This window comes from Cricetulus griseus (assembly GCF_003668045.3).
Source record: "Cricetulus griseus strain 17A/GY chromosome 1 unlocalized genomic scaffold, alternate assembly CriGri-PICRH-1.0 chr1_0, whole genome shotgun sequence".
NCBI classification, from domain to species: domain Eukaryota; kingdom Metazoa; phylum Chordata; class Mammalia; order Rodentia; family Cricetidae; genus Cricetulus; species Cricetulus griseus.
In genome coordinates, this window is record NW_023276806.1 from 37,169,242 (window position 1) to 37,189,884 (window position 20,643).

General features: G+C 43.6%; 1 protein-coding gene across 3 annotated transcripts in view; it reads right to left on the reverse strand.

The window, feature by feature from the left end:
* Positions 1 to 20,643, reverse strand: part of LOC100773644 (ALG14 UDP-N-acetylglucosaminyltransferase subunit) — a 73,685-nt gene that overhangs the window by 39,683 nt on the left and 13,359 nt on the right. The window contains exons 3-5 of one of the 3 annotated variants that reach the window (XR_003481226.2): positions 7,431 to 7,553; positions 6,760 to 6,921; positions 3,598 to 3,713 (exon numbers count right to left, since the gene is read on the reverse strand). Coding sequence is in view for 2 of the 3 variants with exons in the window: in XM_027395620.2 (XP_027251421.1) it covers positions 6,796 to 6,921; positions 7,431 to 7,553 (249 nt within the window). In the remaining variant the exon portion in view is untranslated. The remainder of the gene's footprint in view (positions 1 to 3,597; positions 3,714 to 6,759; positions 6,922 to 7,430; positions 7,554 to 20,643) is intronic. The other 2 variants (XM_027395620.2, XM_027395619.2) reach the window with 2 other exon arrangements.

Here is a 20,643-nt window from a genome sequence, read left to right on the forward strand (position 1 = left end):
ATTAGAAACTAGAAAAATTCACTTTAATTTTCCAAGACAATTCATTTGTAGAATTCTGTAATAATCCTTCCTTAACAATTCTTTTGTGTGTGGCCACATGTTCATGTATGTATGTGTGTGCATTTGAGTATGCATGTGGAGGTCAGAGGTCACTGCAATCTGCCCGATGCTGCCTCCCCCCATTGTCCCAGGCCCAGTGCTGGGGTTTTAGACAAGCGCACCTGACTTTTCTGTGGGTGCTGGGAATCCAGACTCTGGTCCTCACCCTGAGGCCTTTACCAGCTGAGCAGTTCCCCAGCCCCTATATCGTAGCTTTTGAGACATGGGCTCTTACTGAACAACTCACCAATTCTGATAGATAGGCTAGCCAATGAGCTCCAGGGTTCTGCCTATTTCTGTTTCACTGTGTGTGTGTGTGTGTGTGTGTGTGTGTGTGTGTGTGTGTGTGTGTGTGTGTGTGTAGCTTTTGAGACATGGGCTCTTACTGAACAACTCACCAATTCTGATAGATAGGCTAGCCAATGAGCTCCAGGGTTCTGCCTATTTCTGTTTCACTGTGTGTGTGTGTGTGTGTGTGTGTGTGTGTGTGTGTGTGTGTGTGTAGGCACATGCTGCCAAGCCTGGCTTTTACATGGGTGATGGGGATCTGAACTGAGGTTTAATGATTGTGCAGCAAGCAGTTTACTGACTGAGCCATCTCCCTACACCCCCTTATCGATAATTTCTTTTCATGATATGGTTTTACTACATTGCCTAGGCTAGCCTTGAACTAGGTTCAAATGGTCCTCCCACCTGTTCCTCCTAAGAAGCTGAGGCTGCCCAGTGGTATATGCTACCATGCCTGGCTTCTTTAACCTTTCAATTTATGTCCTTTTAAACTTGTATTTCAACAAATATATTTGACAGTTGATTTCAAGTTCTGAACTATTACTATTTTGTTGGGTCGACGTTAAGTCTACCTTGAGAAAGCAGACACTTGACTGGGTTATTTGAGCTGAGATAGCTCACTTTTACTATTTATGTTATAGAGACCCAGAAAGTAACGTGCTGAGCTGGGGAGCTAGCTCCATCAGTAAAATGCCTACTCTGCAAGCAGGACACATGTTTTTTTAGTCTTAGAACCCATTTTTAAAAGCTGGGTGCAGTAGTAATTCCAGTCCTGGAGAGGCAGAGAGGTCCCTGGGGGTCACTGGCAGCCCGACTAGCCTATTTGGTGAGATATAGGCCTGGGAAATACTCTGTCTCCAAGAAAAGAACAAACAAAAAAAGGTAGCTATCCCTGGTTGTCTTTGGGCCTCTACATGTGCTCTCTCTCTCTCTCTCTCTCTCTCTCTCTCTCTCTCTCTCTCTCTCTCTCTCTCTGTCACACACACACACACACACACACACACACACACACTTTATTAATTGATTCTTAATTGTGTTGAGTGAATACATCTTCTAAGGTATGATCCAGAACTGATGGCACAGCATACAGTTTGGTGGCTAAGCTTTTAGGAATCGAAAAGATCTGGGTTCTAGTTCCAGCTCTGTTACTTCTGAATGGTGCAAACTTCTGGCAAGTGACTTCACAGCGTATGGTTCCTTCACCCACTAAATGTAACCAGCCATGATACCACATTGAGTAGCAATACAAACAAACTGCTCAGGTGTAGCACATGGAAGTGGTCAATACATGTCAGTGGTTATGGACCAGACAGAATTGCCCTTTCAGCACTATTAGAATGTTCTATTATCCTGCACTCACTCTGCACCAACTTGGACAGTCTATTTATAGGTTGCAGATGACAAAGTGAAGACAGTTGAATGGACCAGCAGATGGACTCATGAGCACAGGTGTACAGTTCCAGGAAAGCACAAGAGCACTCAGCTGTCTCAACAACTCCAACAATGTAAAAACTCATGCTACCCTTTTTCCTTTTTTCCTTCCTTCCTTCCTTCCTTCCTTCCTTCCTTCCTTCCTTCCTCCCTCCCTCCCTCCCTTCCTCCCTCCCTCCCCCCCTCTCTCTCCTTCCTTCCTTCCTTTCTTTTTTTTTGGAGGGGGGAGGGCAGGGTTTTTCTGTGTAGCCCTGGCTATCCTGGAACTAGCTCTGTAGACCATGATGGCCTCAAACTCATAGAGATCCGAATGCCTCTGTCTCCCCAGTGCTGGGATTAAAGGTGTGCACCAGTACTGTCCAGCTCATGCTATCCTTTCCAACAGTGAGTTTTCCCTTAAGCCAACAATTCTCAAGCTCTGGGTCTCCACCCTCTTGAGGGCTAAATGACCCTTTTACAGGGGTTACCTACAACCACTGGAAAACACAGATATTTACATTACGATTCATAACAGCAGCAAAATTACAGTTATGAAGTAGTAACAAAAATAAATTTTATGGTTGGGGGTCACCACAACATGAGAAACTGTATTAAAGGGTTGCAGCATTAGGAAGGTTGAGAACTACCGCTTAAGTCATATAATCTTTTTGTTTTGTTTTAGAGACAGGGTTTCTCTGTGTAACAGCCCTGGCTGTCCTGGAACTCACTCTGTAGACCAGTCTCTGCCTCCTGAGTGCTGGAATTAAAGGCATGTGCTACCAATGCCTGGCTAAGTCACATATTTTTTTTAAAAAGTTTAATTTTAGTTTTACCTGTCTTTGAGTGTTTTGCTGGCATGTATCTCTGTGCACCACTTGCATGACTGAGGCGGTCAGGGGAGGAGTTACAGATGATTGTGAGCCATCATGTGGGTACTGGGAATGGAACCCTAGTCCTTGAGAAGGGAAACCAATGTTCTTACTGCTGAGCCATATATAGTTTACTTGGTGCCACCTGGCTACTGTTCAAACTATTCCAAAATACATACCCAGGAAAATCTTCCAAAATTTATTTTAAGAGAAGATCTTAAATTGTAGCAATGAGCACATTATCTTTGAACACATTATCTTTGCTATAATTTAAAAAGTCAAATCCAGAGGATAAAGCAAAGCCACCCATGAAATGGCTTAAATGTTCATTTCGCGGTTTGTAAAAACAACCTGTTCACTGATGTAGCATACACATTTCAACTCTGATTTCTACACAAAGCAAGAGAAGATCATCTACTTCGCAGTTAACTTTAGAGTCTAGCAACACACTATACACACACACACACAACACACACACACACACACACACACACACACACAAAAACTTGCTAACTACAGGTATTAAATAACAGAGAATTAAGAGTTTGCTATAATTTATTTTATTTAGTAATCTAGGAAGTTTGCAGCCATCGGTATCTGGTGCAATTGGGAATTCAAGCACCTTGGTGGAACTGTTAGCATAGCAAGGCTCTCAGTAAACAAATGTGCTTTCCCACCATGTGTGGGCAGGCATGGCTGTGGGATCTCTCTAAATCTGACCACACTGGCTTCAATTGTTCCTGATGTTAGTGCAGGTTCTAGCTTCACAATAACCGTGTGACTACCCAATACAGTACCATTACAGCTACCACACAGCACTCCTCTCTAGTCACTATGTTTTTATAAAACTCTACTTTGGGCTCATGGGAACACCAAGCATTCAGTCCTGCAGGTACTACAACATCTGAACTGGGGAAAGACTTATACATACATTCAGTGGACTGTGGATGAATACAGGCCAGATTTTTGTGCTGTTGTTTTCCTGTCAGTGTAGCGGGGTCTCCTGAAGTGGAGGCTCATTTGGTGACGGTGACAAGATCAAAGTACCTGCCAAACAATGTTCAGGCTTGATGTGACTCTTAAAACTCACTTAAAAAGTGGAAGAAGTATTTCTACGTACTCTACCTCCCTCCTCTCTTACTCCTCACAAACATGAGAATACCCCCCCCCACACTTTTTAAATCGATTTTATAGCACTGATGAAACTTTAGACTAATTAAGAAAGAAATGGAAGGGCTGGAGAGATGGCTCAGAGGTTAAGAGCACTGGCTTCTCTTCCAGAGGACCCAAGTTCAATTCCCAGCAACCACATGGTAGCTCACAGCTGTCTGTTACTCCAGGTCCAGCAGATCTGGCATCCTCACACAGACATATATGCAGGCAAAATATCAATGCACATAAAATAAAAATAAATTATTAAAAGAAAGAAAGAAGGAAATAGAGAAGATAGCTAGCCCATGGTGAATAAGACCTCAAAGGGAACTGAACGCAATAAAGTAAGAGGCAAAATGGGCCTGGGACCAAGTGTCCCACCACCCACAAGGTATACTACTGGAGATCAGGAACAACACATGCCTAGCATTCCTCAGGAGCTGGCCTCCATCCCCAAACAAAACCCAGGCCAGGGAGACACTGAGCTCTTTTGCATCCATAGCAGACATTACCCGCCACTTTATCATTTCCTTCTGAGTTCTGCTGTTGCTGAGCTCCAACTGGCTGAGTAATGGAAGAATGCATTATAAATGGGAAATACTGGGAAAGGCGTGGAGATTTTTGCTCCAAAGTGCACTCAGTGCCACACTGTGGAAAATGCAGGCAAGTGGAAGACAGGACCAAATCTGCATGGCCTGTGTGGGATGAAGACACACCAGGACTCTTATGCAAATGCCAATAACTTAGGCATCACCTGGAGAGAGGCTACACAGATGGCATATTTAGAGAACACTCCAAAAGGACATCCCTGGAACAAAAGCCATCTTCGCTGGGACTAAGAAGGGAGAAAGGGCAGACTTAACCGTTTCTATTAAAGGGGCTGCTAACCAGTGAGAGCCCATGTGTCTCGTGGCTTTCGATATGTACCAGGACTAAACCAGAAGCCTGAATATGAAAGGTAACAATATTTTGCTACACAACCAGTCCTGATTAAAATAAAACTAGATTATAGTAAAGTGAATATGATCTCTTTGGTTGTTTATTTGTTTGGTTTTTGAAACAGGGTCTTTCTCTATATTCATGGATGTCCTGGAACTTGATATATACACCAGCTGGCCTCGAACTCACAGAGATCCTCCTACCTTAGCTCCCCAAGTGCCAGGATTAAAGCTGAGCATGACCATGCCCAGCCCAATACGATCATTTTTTTTTAGTAGAAGTTTCAGTTTACTAAATGTTATTACTATCTCTGTCTCCCCCCCCCCACCCCATTTAAAGATATGATGGGGGGCTGGAGAGATGGCTCAGTAGTTAAGAGCAGTAGCTACTCTTCCAGAGGTCTGGAGTTCAATTCCTAGCATCTACTTGGTGGTTCACAGCCAGCCGTAACTGTAGTTCCATGGAATCTGGATGTGTTCTTCTGGTGTGCAGACAAAATACCCATACACATTAAATAAATTGTAAAAATAAAGATATGATTGGATCTAATTAGTAATGCTCAACTTTTCACAGAGATAAGGAATGCCACCTTGAAATCTACTCAATTTAATTTAATGTATATGTCTGTGTACTGTGTGCATGCCTGGTGCCTGAAGAAGCCCGAAGAGAGCATCAGATGCCCTGGGTCTGGAGTTACAGATGGTTCTAAGCCACCTTGTGGGTACGGGAATCAGCCTCTGGTCCTCTGGAAAGCAGTTAGTGCTCTAACCACTGAACCATCTCTCCAGCTCCAAAGAATGGCTTTATACTTAGATTACATAATTGGTTAAGTGAGTATGTTTTCACACTGGGAAAAAAATCTCCTCCCTGTCAGAACAAAGCATGACTCACCCATTTCAATTTTATACACTATCCTGTTATAGGCCATGATTAAAGACAAGGAAGCAGGTGTCTACACTGTTCTTGACGTAGCCAATTTAATAGAATTCCCTGTTATCTGATGAGGCTGCTGCTAAAAAGTACTGTAGTGTGGTTAATGCACAATATCAAATAAAGAATACTTAACACTTCTCAAAATAAAATAAACAAAATGACCTTCCCTTTCCTACTTGTCTCTTGTTTAAAAATAAATCAAGCATTTGAAGCCAACAATAATCTTTAGGATATTTGACAACTACATCTAAACAATGTAGTTGTAGACTGTGAGTTCAACTTTAACAAAAATTTGAGGGGGTTGGGGAGATTTGCTCAGTGGTTAATGGTACTGGCTGCTCTTCCAGAGGATCTGGGTTCAATTCTCAGCACCCACATGGAAGCTAATGACCCTCTGTAACTTGATTCCCCGGGAATCTGGTGAATTTTCATGCCTCCATGGGCACTAGGCACACATGTGATACAAAAACATACATGCAGGCAAAATACCCATACACATAAAATAAAAATAAACTCAAAAAAATAAACATTTATAAAACTAATCTAGGATGGTTAAATCAGAAAATAACAGTGATTTCTTGGGGGCTTAGGTTGACGGAAGAGGCCAGGGAAAACGCTCTGAGATGGAGGGAAGTTTCTATCTTACTAGGGATGTGGCCAAACTATACTCTTAAGAGCTGTGCATTTTATGGTATGTAAATGCCATTAAAAAAAAAAAAAAAAAAAAAAAAACTCATAGAGCCCGGTGGTGGTGGCGGCGGAACACGCCTTTAATCTCAGCACTAAGGAGGCAGAGGCAGTCGGATCTCTGTGAGTTCAAGGCCAGCCTGTTCTACAAAGTCACCCAGAGAAACCCTGTCTTGAAAAAAATTTAAAACAAACAAAATGACAACAACAAAAACCCCATAGAGAACCATCTATGCATAAAATACAGGGTTTTAAACTGCCCTCCAGAATGAGAGTTTGAACTTCAATCTGGCTGATGAAGGGCAACTAATAGAGAACTTTCTAAACCACTGTAGCTAAACACACTTTGCCTCAGTTATTCATGAGAATAATCTATACTTGCCGGGACTCCTAAATCTGGGAATCAAGTAGTTTCCTTTCAGGCTTCAGCAGCTAATGGATTCCACTGTCCACAGGAACGAGCATAATTTGACATGGTCAGCACTGCGGTACACACCCACTGATCCGAGCTCTCTCCTCTGCACATTTGCCATGAATCCTGTAACTTTACCACAAAGACTGCACTAGGGTGCAAGACTTTTACAGACACAGAGAATGCAGTGATACAAGAATGTGTTTAGCATTCGTCTTTCTATCCTCTGTCCTCCTTTCCTATGAAAACTTGAATATATATATGAAATGCCAACTGCCACATACCATATTTGGTAAAAAGTCTTACCAAATACCAGAAAGACTATTGAAAGAGAATCAACTATCTGGTGGCTCTCTCACACATGGCGCTGGTTAGGAACCACAGTGAGCGGCCACAAGCATTAGTTAAAGACACTGTTGGCACTTGCCATTATAAAAGAAAGAGCAGGACAAACTCTGAGTTAAACTGTAGCTAGGAAGGCAAACTTGTCACCTCTTTCAGCACAGTGCATATAAACTATGCATTTTATGTATCTCTAAAAAGCCCAGTGATAAACTGTAGCTGCTGAATAAAACAATAGATCTTCCTATCAGTGGACAAGCAATAGGAGAGTTACTGTCCTAAGGGACAGGCTTACATACCAAATCTGGCTTCAGATGGTAAACCAGGGGAAAGGAAAACCACATGGAGTGCAAGGTGGTGAACACCGAGGAGAGCCAGGACTGCCGCACCTCCCGGCTTCTTGGAATTCGGTGAAGGCAGTGCTAGAAGGAAACAGCAGAGACTGAAATGAACAAATAGCTAATACTCAAGTTAGACAGAGTTACCACCTGTATTCTTATTCATTTTTAATTCTCCTCTTAACTGCTTTAAAAGAGGTGCAAAGCCTATTACATGCTTCATCCAACCTTATACCACTGTATTATGACGAAGAGGTCTCAAAATGCAATTTTTAAATTTAAATTAAACATTTTAAATTAAATGTTATAAATTAAAAAATTTAAATTAAATTAAAATTTTAAATTACTTTTAAGCAAAGTTAGTTTCGGCAATATGGTGGGAGAGATTTTCCATAAGGTACATCACAGGCATAGTATAACATGCTGATACATAGGAAGAGATCCGATAAACCAATAGATGAAGCAATCTCATACCAAGATAGCCAAAGAAGAGGGACAGAGAATTTCAAATAGAAGAAACACAGAGCCTGCAGACATGAACAGGCAGTTAACAATGAAACACAAGGAAAGACAGTAATTTTTCAAGTACTTATTAACAGTAATTATAGACACCCAGTGTTGAGGGTGTAGAGAAATAGAAACACATTGCCTGTGTGAATACATTGATACAACTGCTGTATTAGTGGACACTAATGCAAGCCTTGGTGACCTGAGTTTATTCCCAGAACCCCGGCCAAGTGGAAGGAGAGAAGAGACTCTGCACAGTTGCACTCTGACGCCCACATGCTCAAGAGTACCCATGCACGCACCCCTTTAAATCATAAGCAAAATGGACAGTCATAAGCTGTCTTTGGCCTGGGGGGGGGAATGAAGTTGCAGTATTAAACTTCAGATGTACTTCATCGGCAGTGCAGGTCAGTGGTGTGGAACCCAGCAGTGCACACAGTTCTTAAAGAATGACCTCCTTTGTGTGAGGCAGAATACAGGCACAGAGAGCAGTATCCAAGGAACCAAGATGTAAGCTTGTGCACTTGCCTCACTGTTAGGAATTATTAACTGAAAAACAAATAAGTCAAGTAATAACACAGAGCCCAAATCCCTTCTCTGGACAGAAATAAAAACCATGAACAGTAAGACCTATCATGAGTTTCCTGCATAGAAATGAAGATTTATGTTGGGATTGGCGGGGACACATGGAAGGAGGGGGCAGCCCCATGTGTATTTCCAGAAACCTCATTCTGTATTCCCGTAGCCATTTGTTGATTCCAAATGTCTCTGCTACTCCATGGCCCTAGTCATCGCCATCTTTCACCTTGGCTGCTGCTACCAACTGCTTTTTAATGGGTCTCTTCCCTTCTTTTATCTTGCTATAATTTACTCTCTACAGAATCACCAAGACTCATCTTTTGATAATGTAAAGCAGGTCCTTTCCTTTCCCTGCTTAAAATGGTCCACAGGCTATCCTGCGAGTGAGACAGATAAAGGCCAAGCTCCTTGCAGCTGTTCCCAGGCTCCCGTATAATCTGGTATCAGTCTGTCTCTAGTTCCTCCTTGCTAGCTCAGTAAGCCACAGTCTATCTGTTCTCTCAGTGTGTCCAGCTTCCCTCCTGAAGACCTCTTCTGCCTCAACTCACCCTGTCAGGCCTGTCCCCCAGCCAGTCTCACAGTTAGCTCTGTCCTTCAGATTAGTTCTCAATTGAACACTATCTGTTCAGAGGACAGATAGCACCCCCTCTGCCAATGTCCTGCTTTATTACCTTCACACAAGTTATTAGTACCCCAACTTAATTTGTTGATTTACATATTTGATTTTCTGCCACTCTCACCAGAATTTCGCAACTTGAGAGGATTTTCTTTTTTTCCAACTGCTGTAATACCAGGGCCTCATCTGGTATCTCCCATATTTTAAATACTTGGCAAACATTTGCCATATTATGGCATGGACTTTTCCTGGAGAGTCATTTTCTACTCCAGATAGAGTGCCAATGACAGTTCGAAGAAACTACTCCACCCAAGTTTAGTTTGGTGAACTAATGGGTGTAACTGAGCTATCTGAAGGCCATCTACTGCAGCAAAGGCATCATTGAAGAAAACATCTCCTCACCTTCTTCTATGTCCTTAGGGAACGGGAAGCCTCACACTGTGTGTGCTGCCTCCAGAGCCCTTTCCTCCCTCCAGGACCTGATGATAGCAGATTCATCCCTGTGCAGCTCTCCTGTGGATAATGACAATACTGAGAGTTCAAGAGGACAATGGCCATGTTGTACCAGAGGACAGAGTTCTACCACACATACAGAAAGCTATCATTGCAGTTGCCAGATGTTCAGTCTGTGGTCTATGCACCACACAGACTGGCTCTTCCTATCTCAGGGCTGAGGAGACCAACAAATCCAAAGTCCTCACTATACATTAGAGCAATCTACATTTCTCAAGGTGACAATGTGAGGACCGGGACCCAGGCTTTCCATGTGTCCTGATATATGTGGAGTAGTTCTTTGATGGTGTTTCCCGGATCTCTGTGACTCACTAAAGAGACTTTAATAACACCTTCCTAGTACTTTAGGAACTATACCATCTTCATATGGAGGTTACTCTCTGTAGTACCTGTCCTGTGACCAGTTTCCTTTTCTTTGTCTCTTTTCTTCTTCTTCTTCTTCTTCTTCTTCTTCTTCTTCTTCTTCTTCTTCTTCTTCTTCTTCTTCTTCTTCTTTCTTCTTCTTCTTCTTCTTTGTCTTCCTCCTCCTCCTCCTCTTCCTCCTCTTCCTCCTCCTCTTCTTTTTCTTCTGTTTTCGATTTTTGATTCAGGGTTTCTCTGCAATAGCTTTGGCTGTCCTGGAACTCACTGTGCAGACCAGGCTGGCCTTGAACTTAGAGATCCCCTAGCCTCTGCCTCCCAAGTACTGGGATCAAAGGTGTATGCCACCACCATGGGCTTCTTTGTTTTCAACTCACTTTATATTTATAGACTGACATGAGCCCACAAATCTCGCTTTCTCTCTGGCTCTTGTGAGAACTATGCTCCTCCTGTCTCTATCCTGTGTCAGTCCTGCACTGTGAATTGAGGTTACCAATGTCATCAGTGACACACCCCACCCTCAAACCACTAAGGCTTTGGGGAGAAATGCAGAATAAGAACACAGGACCTTGAAATCTTCAGACTTCTTTATAGGCTCTCAAGCTCCCTGGTTCCTGCAAGAAACTGCTGCAATTTTGGTATTGCTCCTGGCTGGGCTAAAGGGATCTGAGAAACGAAGAACTTAGCTGCCTCATTTCTTCTAAGCAGTTCACTGTGTACATCCCAAATATGGATATGCTTTGAAATATAATCCACTCACTTTTACACTGTCAGCCAAGGGAGTGAGATTTGTTCTCCTTCTCTACCACACAGGGGGAAAAAAAGCGTACATCACCGAAACATTGTATTTCAGTCTCCTAACTGAGGGGTAGAGCTCTCCAGAACCTCTCAGCTGACATATGATCAAATGTGAGTGGCAAGGCAGACAGGAGGAAACACTGTAAAACCTTCAGGCAGGGAAGTGGATTTTTTGTCAGGCTTCTAACTTGTCTGAAATTATGTGAAACACTGTGTTAAATGCTGATGGTATATGACAACTTTTAACAGTCACAGTGTGTTCCAGAATTACATCACTGCTAAAAACCACAAACAGATCTGGCTTCAGATTTGTGAAAACCAAATAGAAGTTTACAGTGATTCAGATGGAAAATAATTCCACCAGAGAATCCAGATGGCATCATAAACCACAACAGAGCAGACCAAGTGGCTATGAAGTCATTTCTTCTTGTTACCACACACTGAAACGTATAACATACTTATTATTTAAATGGATGCCACACTATTGCAAAATCTTGGAAACAAGATGAACATGAAAATGGCCAAATTTTATTCACTAGGCATGCTTTCAGCTTTCTTTCATAATATTTAAAAATGATGTCATCACTCTCTTTCTATATATACATGTACACACACACACACACACACACACACACACACACACACACACCTCCCATGCTGGCTGAACCAATCATTTAAAAATTAAGATAACCACAATTTACCACAAAACAATTTTTAAATGCTTGTCCTTCAAATGCTTCGTAGATGTTTATCTCATGGGAACTGATGAGGTGTCACCGAGTGACATTAAAGAGAGATCTGTGAGCTGAGCATTGGTGCATGCCTTTAATCCCAGCACTCAGGAGGCAGGTGGATCTCTGTGAGTTCGAGGCCAACCTGTCTCCAGAGCGAGTGCCAGGATAGGATCCAAAGCTACACAGAGAAACCCTGTCTTGAAAAACCGAGAGAGAGAGAGAGAGAGAGAGAGAGAGAGAGAGAGAGAGAGAGAGAGAGAACTGTGATGGCATGAACCTGCTGCTACCCAGTTTAGTAAACCAGCCTGTGGAGACCCAAATCTCCCACTGGGGCTCTTCAGCTAGCCTCCATGACCTGGTTCTCAGGTGTGGTGACTACTTGTTCACATATGCAGTCCTGGCTGGCCTGGCACTTTCTGTGCAGACAAGGCAAGTCTTGAACTTGAAGTGATTCTCCGGCCTATACATCCCAAGCACTGGGTTTTCAAGACGCCACCACACCCAGCTTATCCAGGCTGACTAGTAAGAGACAAATGAGGCTAGGGCTCCACCTTCCCTTGAGAAGCTCCTTCCTGCTTATGGGGAAAAATATTTTTTTCCAGAAACAATTGTTGGATTATGACCCAAAGACTCTGATACCTTCTACGGTGAAGAGTTGTCTGGTTAGCCCCTTCTTTTGACAATATCCATCCACTCTTCCTTTGGATAACTCACTCTTCCAGCTGGTTTTGGTGGTATTCATCCCATCTCATTTATCCCCAACTAAAACCCCCAAATAGGCTTGGAATAGCTTAAGCATCATGGAGTATTATTAGTTCTAATATATGTTGGATGGTTTAACTAATCATTCCGAAATCAAAATGACCATAATTTCCCACACACAAAATTGGCTACTCCTGGCTCCTATGGTTGGCTAAAATAGATGGGAACATAACCCAGCAGGAGACCATGAAGCAGATGTTTGCCATGGTTTCTGAGAAACAGAGGTTTCTTCTCTGTCCATACACTGTAAGAGACCTACCTTTCCTCAATCAGTACAGACTAGGAAGCCCAGAGTTTGCCCCCTTAACAATAGAGCTTAAGGCAGCAGGAGCCAAACACAACTGCAAAAGACTCTCAGTGACTTCACTGTCCATCCTTAACGATAGCCCTGGGCAGCTGCACTTTGTCTTGCCAGAGGCAAGGTCACAGGTTTTTTTGTTTGTTTTTGTCTTTTTTTTTTTTCTCCTGTTTTGTAAGTTGACAAATTCTTCTTATTCTCTTTGTTATGTAAGCAACTGTTTCTGATCCTGGACTTCAGGACTGTACTCATTCCGAGTGTAGATTTATTCACTCATCATTCATTAAATCTCTAATAAGACTTACCAGGTAACAAGAATTGAGGTTGGATAAGACACTTAGAGGGAACTCTCCACAGTCCCAAAGGGAGATTCATGGAAATAATTAAAAACCAAAAGACAAGTACAGAATGAGGCATAATTATCATGTTAGCCACCCAGTCAGAAACAAATAACTCAGGTTTTCTACAGGAAATGTCTGATGGAATCACTACGACACAAAATCTGTGACGTGTAGGAGAACCGGGGTCTCGAGGCAGAGGAGGCGCCATGTTCACATCAGAGGTCTTGGAGAACAAGGGATGTGGGGAGCTGTATTCTGATACAGAACGAACAAGACAGATGGCAGGAGACACAGGGTTGGAGATATGAGGCTTCTACAGCCAGGTTCCAGAGGACATACTTGACTCTAAAGGAATGAGACACTGGCCATTGTTAAAAGGGAATCTGTGATCAGATCTGCATTCAAGAAATACCACTCTTGACAAGTAGGAGGAAAAACAGACTAGGGGAGGGAAAGCTGGAGACAGATAGCAGGGCAATGATGCTATCAGTGAAGGTGGAGGAATGAAGATGTAAACAGTGGGGAGGGGTTGGCCGTGGGGTGCTTGGGGCTATTCTCCAGCTTCCAGCTACAGCAATGGTATTGTCATACCCCAAAGAGAAAGCAGGCAGGGAAAACAAGCTGAGGGCACCTGGACTCACCGTGGTCTACTTGTTTATTTGTTTTGTAGTACTAGGGAAAACTTCATGCATGCCATGCAAGGAACGTACCATTGAGTTTTATCCTCAGCACTTTCCTAAACTACTCTGTGTGTGTGTGTGTGTGTGTGTGTGTGTGTGTGTGTGTGTGTGTGTGTGTGTGTGTGTGTGTGTGTGTGTGTGTGTGTGTGTGTTCACAAGCACGCTCTGAACCCAGAGCAGGCGCCTTCACATACCACTCTCGCTTTATTGCCTTAAGACAGTCTCTCCCAGAACCAGATGCTCAGTTTTCTAGGCTGGCAGGCCAGCAAGCTTTCGGGACCCACCTGCGCCCCCCACCCCTCCCAACCCAGGGGCTGGAGACACAAGCATACAGAGTCACGCTCAGCTTTTCATCTAGGTGCTGGGGATTAGAGCTCAGGTCGTAACACCTGCAGAGCAAGAAGCCTTGTCTAATCCAGCAATCTCCCCAGCCCCTTTTTACTTTGGAGACAGGATCTCACAGACAGCTCAGGCTGGCCTTCAACTGGCTCTATAGTGCAGACAGCTTGACCTACCTCAGCTTTCCAAATAGCTGAGATTACAGGCCCTTGCCACGAGGGCCAGCTGTAGTCTGGTTTTGAGCATGATCTTGTGAAGCAGTGAAATTCTCAAAATACAAACTCTACCAGGGTTAGAAAAGACAGATTTCTGGGCCACCAAGGTGGCTCCGAAGGAAAAGGTACTGTGTGTCAAGCATGATGACGTTAGTCTAATCCTCAGGACCCACACGGTGAAGGAGATCATTTCCTGCAAGTTGTCCTCTGACCAGCACACACATGCACATCCGTATACATCCACACGTCTCTACATACAACATAAAATACATACATACATACATACATACATACATATATATATATATATATATATATATATAATACTTTTAGGTCCAAGTGGGGCAGGATGAGGTTCTGTTTCCGGAACAAGGCAACAGGCTGACCCAGCAGGAGGTCAAGATTCACAAATTGGATTGGGGCAGACACCCTGGAGAGGCGCAGCCTGGAGGGGCAGCCTCATTTAGAGCTGGTGAGTCAGCCTGGAGTGACTGCTGTGGGATTTTTCTGGCTAGCTGAGCATCCCTGATCTTAGCTAGGCCTCCTCATCATGGAAGAAGACAGAGGCCTCGAGAGGTTGATTTGCCCAAGCAGAGAGAACGTGTCACCAGCAGGACCTAGTCTGGAGCGAGAAGCTTTTCACCCTCAGCAATACAGTCAGCTACCATGGAGTGAGCACTGTCCAGGTACCTGCAGGACATGTGAACACACTCTGTGCTCGCTTCCCTGCCGACCTATCCAGGGCCCCAGTCTGCTTTGCCTAAACCTTAAGTGAATAACCACCCAGCCTTCCTTGCTACTTGAAGATACGAAAATTATGGAATCCCAGTGTGACTGTGGCTGCCAGGATTCAGAAGTATTTCCTGGGCCTCCCAGCTATGGCAAAAGCATACAAGTGTTCAAAGGGAGGAGACAGGGATCCCCAGTAAGCTGCAAATTGATTTTTAGCAACAGAAAAGAAATGGTAAGGCTGGTCGTGGTGATAAATAAGTCTTGGTAATAAGTATATGTTTTCTTATGCAGACACTTGGCTCATTTCATCTTCCTTTACTCTGAGTTGAGGCATTTGACTTTTCCTGGGTTCAGGTATTTTACTTTTATGAAGACCTGGATGTAGTTAATGTTCATTAGAATGAGAAGTACATACACACATTAGTTACACTATAAGAAAAGAACTGTAGCCTGGCAGTGGTGGAACACACCTTTAATCCCAGTACTCAAGAGGCAGAGGCAGTCGAATCTCTGTAAGTTTGAGGCCAGCTTGGTCTACAGAGCTAATTCCAGGACAGGCAGGACAACAACCACAACAACAAACTGCACTAAACACCCAGTGGTAATGTGAAGTTTACACGTGAAGTAAAACCCCACCATTGCACTTATACTGTTTACAACTTTCTTTTTTAGACCTGCTTGGATACTGTTGACAATACACCAGATGCCTTAAAGTCAAACTCTCAGGAAGCCGGGCAGTACCAGTCATCTATGAAGGCAGCACCCCACCTTGTGGAACAGGGAGGTGGTGTATGTGGAAGGTTGCCAAGTCTGTTTGATAGGAGCTGTTTGAGGGTCTTGCGGCCATCAAACTTCCACTGAGTTACATCCAAACCAAACAATGCAAAGAAAAAAAGCCAACAAAAAGAATGTCATCATTAACAGAATACCCAAACTTCTGTGCTTCCAAACACACACACACACACACACACACACACACACACACACACACACACACCCCTGTACCGACTCCCTTCCTGTTTGGTCTTGTTTTGTCTTTCTTCTCTTTGTCATTAGTTCTGAATCCTTAGATGACTTACCTTGTTGTGGCTACAGTTTAACTGGACTGATTACTGTCCTTTTACTTTGAAGGTCACGTCCTTCTAGGTCTGGGAACCTTTTCTAGGCCACCCTTTTGTTTGGAACTTTTCTCCTGTTTCTTTGCCTTTTCTGGAATATTCTATTTCATCACTTAGTGCTCACTCCTTGCTTTTCCATTTTTCTTATAGTTTATACCAGAATGTTCAGTGTGATTGTCCAGTGCTTTGTAGATTTAGTTTTCATCCTTGCAAGAAAAATTTTTATTTGATCAAAGTGTTTCTGAATTTTCAAAAACTTCGATCTTATTCTCAGTGACACAATGTCCTGTCATTTCTCTGACAATAACTGCTCTCTTTTAAGCTCCCCCACCTCACCCCCCTTTCTTCAAAATCCCTTTTGTTGGTTGCTGGTTTGGGTTCTTATGTGACGGGCACTCCTTGTATGTCTGATACTCAGTGGCTATCAGCTCAGACCTGTGACTTTCCCCAGACCACTCGATGACATTCAGGGCTGTCATGGCTGATGGGTGTGTATGGGCTGGGAAGCGTCACTCACTGGCGTCTGGTGGAAAGGCCCAGTTGCTGGTAAGCACCCTGTAATACACAGAACATTCTCCCATAACCAAGATTTATGTGGCCCCAATGTCAACAGCTGAGACTGTGGGAATGCCTAGCCCATGTTAATGAATTAGGTGGTAGCAGCCACTGTCTGGGCTGAGTTGAACATTGAAAGGTGAAAGACAGACAGGACCCATGTGTTAGAGCTTGTAGTTTTGTTCTGTGGGACAAACCAGTTTCTTCAAAATTAATCTTTAATTCCTTGCTTGGAGGATATAAATGGGGTATTCTGGGAACTGACACAGAAAGGAGACCTCAGTGATAAGTATTAGGGGCTGGGGAAGGCATTCATTCTTCTGAAGCCCGTTTTCAAAGTAGTATTTCATCCTGCCCTCAGTTTGTCATGGGAGCATGAGCTAACACCGTCACAACTCAGGAGTTAAGGCTTTGGTCTTCTACTTGCTCACATGGAGCATCTGAGAACACAGATGTTTGCTACAAAGGCCTCACCCAGGCTGTGTGGCAGCACAGGCTTCAGGGACAACTGATGGACAGTGTGTGTGTGTGTGTGTGTGTGTGTGTGTGTGTGTAAAATCAGAGGACAATGTGTGTGTGAGAGCGTGTGTATGTGTGTAGATCAGAGGATGTATGTGTGTGTGAGCACCCATGCACATGTGTGTGTGTAAAATCAGAGAACATGGGATGTCTTCCTCAAATACTCTTTACCTTACTCACTGACAGGGTCTCTCACTGAGCCTGAAGATCCCCAATCTGACGAGGCTGGCTGACCAGTGAGCTCCATAGAGCACCCCCATCCCCCGTGTCTGCACACCCAGCACAGGTGTGTGCTGCACTGCCCGATTTTTTATGTGGGTGCTGGGGAGCCAAACTCAGGTCCGTGCTCACACAGCTGGCACTTCACTGACAGAGCCACCCCCTTCTCCCTTAGCAGCTGACTCCTAAGGTTTCTGATATTATGCTTTCCTCCGAAACTACACTAATGGCTTCTTGAAGCAGAGGCACTTGCTTCCCTTATATTCCTCGCAAGATTAGGCAAAAATTTTGCATATAAACCTGCTAGATTCGTAGCTGCTTTGTAATTTTCAAGAAGTAGTTTAGGGTTAGAGGTGATTAAGAGTGCTTGCTGACCTCCCCTCCAAAAAAAAAAAAAAGAAAAAAAAAAAAAGGAAGAAAAGCTGGGCATGGTGGCATTCCCCTTTAATTCCAGCACTCAGGAGGCAGAGGCAAGTGGATCTCTGTGAGTTCAAGAGCAAGTTCCAGGACAGGCTGCAAAGCCACAGAGAAACCCACCTCAGAAAAAAAATAAGACTGCTTGCTGTAACAACTACTGGTTGTGATCTCACAGGCGCCTGTACCACAACGGTATGTGTGTGTGGTGGGGGGGTTGGTAGATGGAGACAGGAGGCTCGCTGGAGCTTGCTAGTTGTAAGCTTGGCTGGAAAAACAGATGAACTCCAGGTTCAAGGAGAAACCCTGTCTCAGAAGAATAAGGCAGAAAGTGATAGGGTGGACATATCCGCCCTCCTCTTACGTCGGCTCACTCACACACTTGCACACCTCCCCATGAATGTATATCCCCCCCAAACACACACAGGAAATGTTTTATTGGGGGAAGGTGAAGCTTCAAGTGAGCTGTTCTACTACCTCAGACAAAAAAGAGCTGGAATAAATGAATTGGAATAAATATAACAGTACTACAGCAATGTGTTTGGATTGAAAGCATCGTTTTCTGTAATGCCAGGTGCCAAATGCAAGCCTGTGTGCATCCTAAATGAGCAATGCCACCACTGAACTATGTATGCTTCCAGTCCCACGAAGACAGGCCAGAATACAAACTTGAGACTCTGGAGCTATAGAAAGGACAATGTAAAAAAGAAGAAAAGACAATAATACCTAACAGAGATGCATGATGCTCACCAAAGAAGTGAGGAAGACTCTCTTGTCTAACCATGACCAGATTAGTCTGTATTACAGACTAATAATCTCATTGGTCATTCTGAAAGTTTCCAGGTAGTGCAGGCTCAACAGCTCAATGTTCTGTAGTGTGCTGCCACCTGGTGGCAGAACGAAGGAATGACATCAAACGCAGCAGGCTTGTCGGCAGAGAAATACAATAGAAATTCTTCACCAATCCACACAAGGGACTTCCCGGAAACAGTTTCCAAGCCCGTGCGATGTACATTTTTTTTTGGGGGGGGGGGAGAGGAGGGACAGAAGGAACGAATGGGTTGATGGGCGTGAACAGGGACTAAAGAGTTGAGCGGAGGCCACGGGAGTAAGAGAGAGCAAGCAAAGGTGCAGAGTTTGGGAAAGCTTTGCCTGAACGCAAGAAGCACCTGCAAAACAACTCTTAAGTTCAGGGCGTTCCCTAGTTGTCCAGCCTCCGTGGAGGCTGCTGGCTAGGTCTGGATGCTATGAGACACTATAAAGACACTTGGAAACAGGAATGGTCCTCTCACAGACTTCCCAGAGTGTGGTGGCAAAGCAACAGTAGGTTTAAACACACACACACACACACACACACACACACACACACACACACAGAGAGAGAGAGAGAGAGAGAGAGAGAGAGAGAGAGAGAGAGAGGGAGGAGGGGGCATATATGGTTCTTTTCTTTTTTTAAGACTTATTTATTTTGTTTTATATGTATTAATGCTTTGCCTGCATCTCTGTATGTGAGCCTTGTTCATGCCTATGCCTAATGTCCGTTCCATGGGGGTCAGGGGTGTGGGTACTAACCTCTGGAATTGGGAATAACAGTTGTAAGACACCAAGTGGATGCTGGGAACTGAACCTGGGTCCTCTGCAAGAGCAACAAGTTCTCTTAACCACTGAGCCATCTCCCCAGGCCAACAACAGTATCCTTAAAACTGCCCAGGTTTATAGTTCATGCTTGACTTTCTTCTCAAATTCCTATTGAATCTGCTAGGAAATTCTCTTAACTTGACTTCCAAAAAAGCATACAGGTAGCAGAGCGATGGTTCTTGCAGAGGACCTGGGCTCACTGCTCAGCACCCTCACGGTGGTTCACAAACATTGGTAACTCCAATCCTAGGGGATCCAGTGCCCGCCTCTGACCTCCATGGGCACCAGGCATGCACTTGGGACACATACATATATGCAGATAAAACACTTAGACACATAAAAAAATAAATCTAAAAAGAATTATACGGAGTCCAACTGCTTCCCCCTCTCATACCTTGACTAGCGTGCGCCAGTGCAGTTCTTCATGGGAGGCTGCAGGAGCGCCCCCCATACACACACACCAAAAACCCCACAAGAATTTTTACTGCTATTACATTAAACTGGGAAGGGGCTAGCTAAAAATGTAGCTTTAAACATCAACAATATACCTGCACATTTATTTATATCATATTTAATATATCTTGGTAAGCTTTCACTATTGTGCCTGTATTATTTTTTCCTCTTATTAAACATTCCTTCCCAGTATCTGACATGGTGCCTCTTTTCACTGTTATTTTCTCTGAGTTAAAGCCAGCATGTGAACAGTGAGAGTTCTCAAATTGCCCAGCTTGTGCCTAAAACCTTTTAACACTGGAACTACATGATAAGCTTTTTAGCTATTTGCTGCTGTTGTTGTTGATGCTAGATACAATTAATTATATAATACAAGGTTTTAGTTTTACTCAGTACTTACTATTTCATTTTAGGTGAAAAGTAAAAAAAAACCCAAAAGTGGTATGACTAATGGCAGATTATTTTCATCTTGCTTTTGCTTTTAAACAGTTCCTCTAATGGACATTTTGGTTCCCATTATACTTTTTTATAGTAAGGAAACCACATTAGCAGAATGAATGACTGGGGCAATGAAGTGCTTTCGGAAGCTAAATACGGACAGCCATGGACATGAATGTGATACAGAGCTGACTGGAGTCCAGAGTAACTGCAGCAAGGGTGAGATTTGCACCTCTCTGTGTCTTGGCTTAAATAGATTACCTGAAGTCATGAACAGAGGCTTGGTTTTCACTGAGAACAAAACAACGAGTTTGGGACAGCCACTGCGTTGGTCTCTGCCCCACAT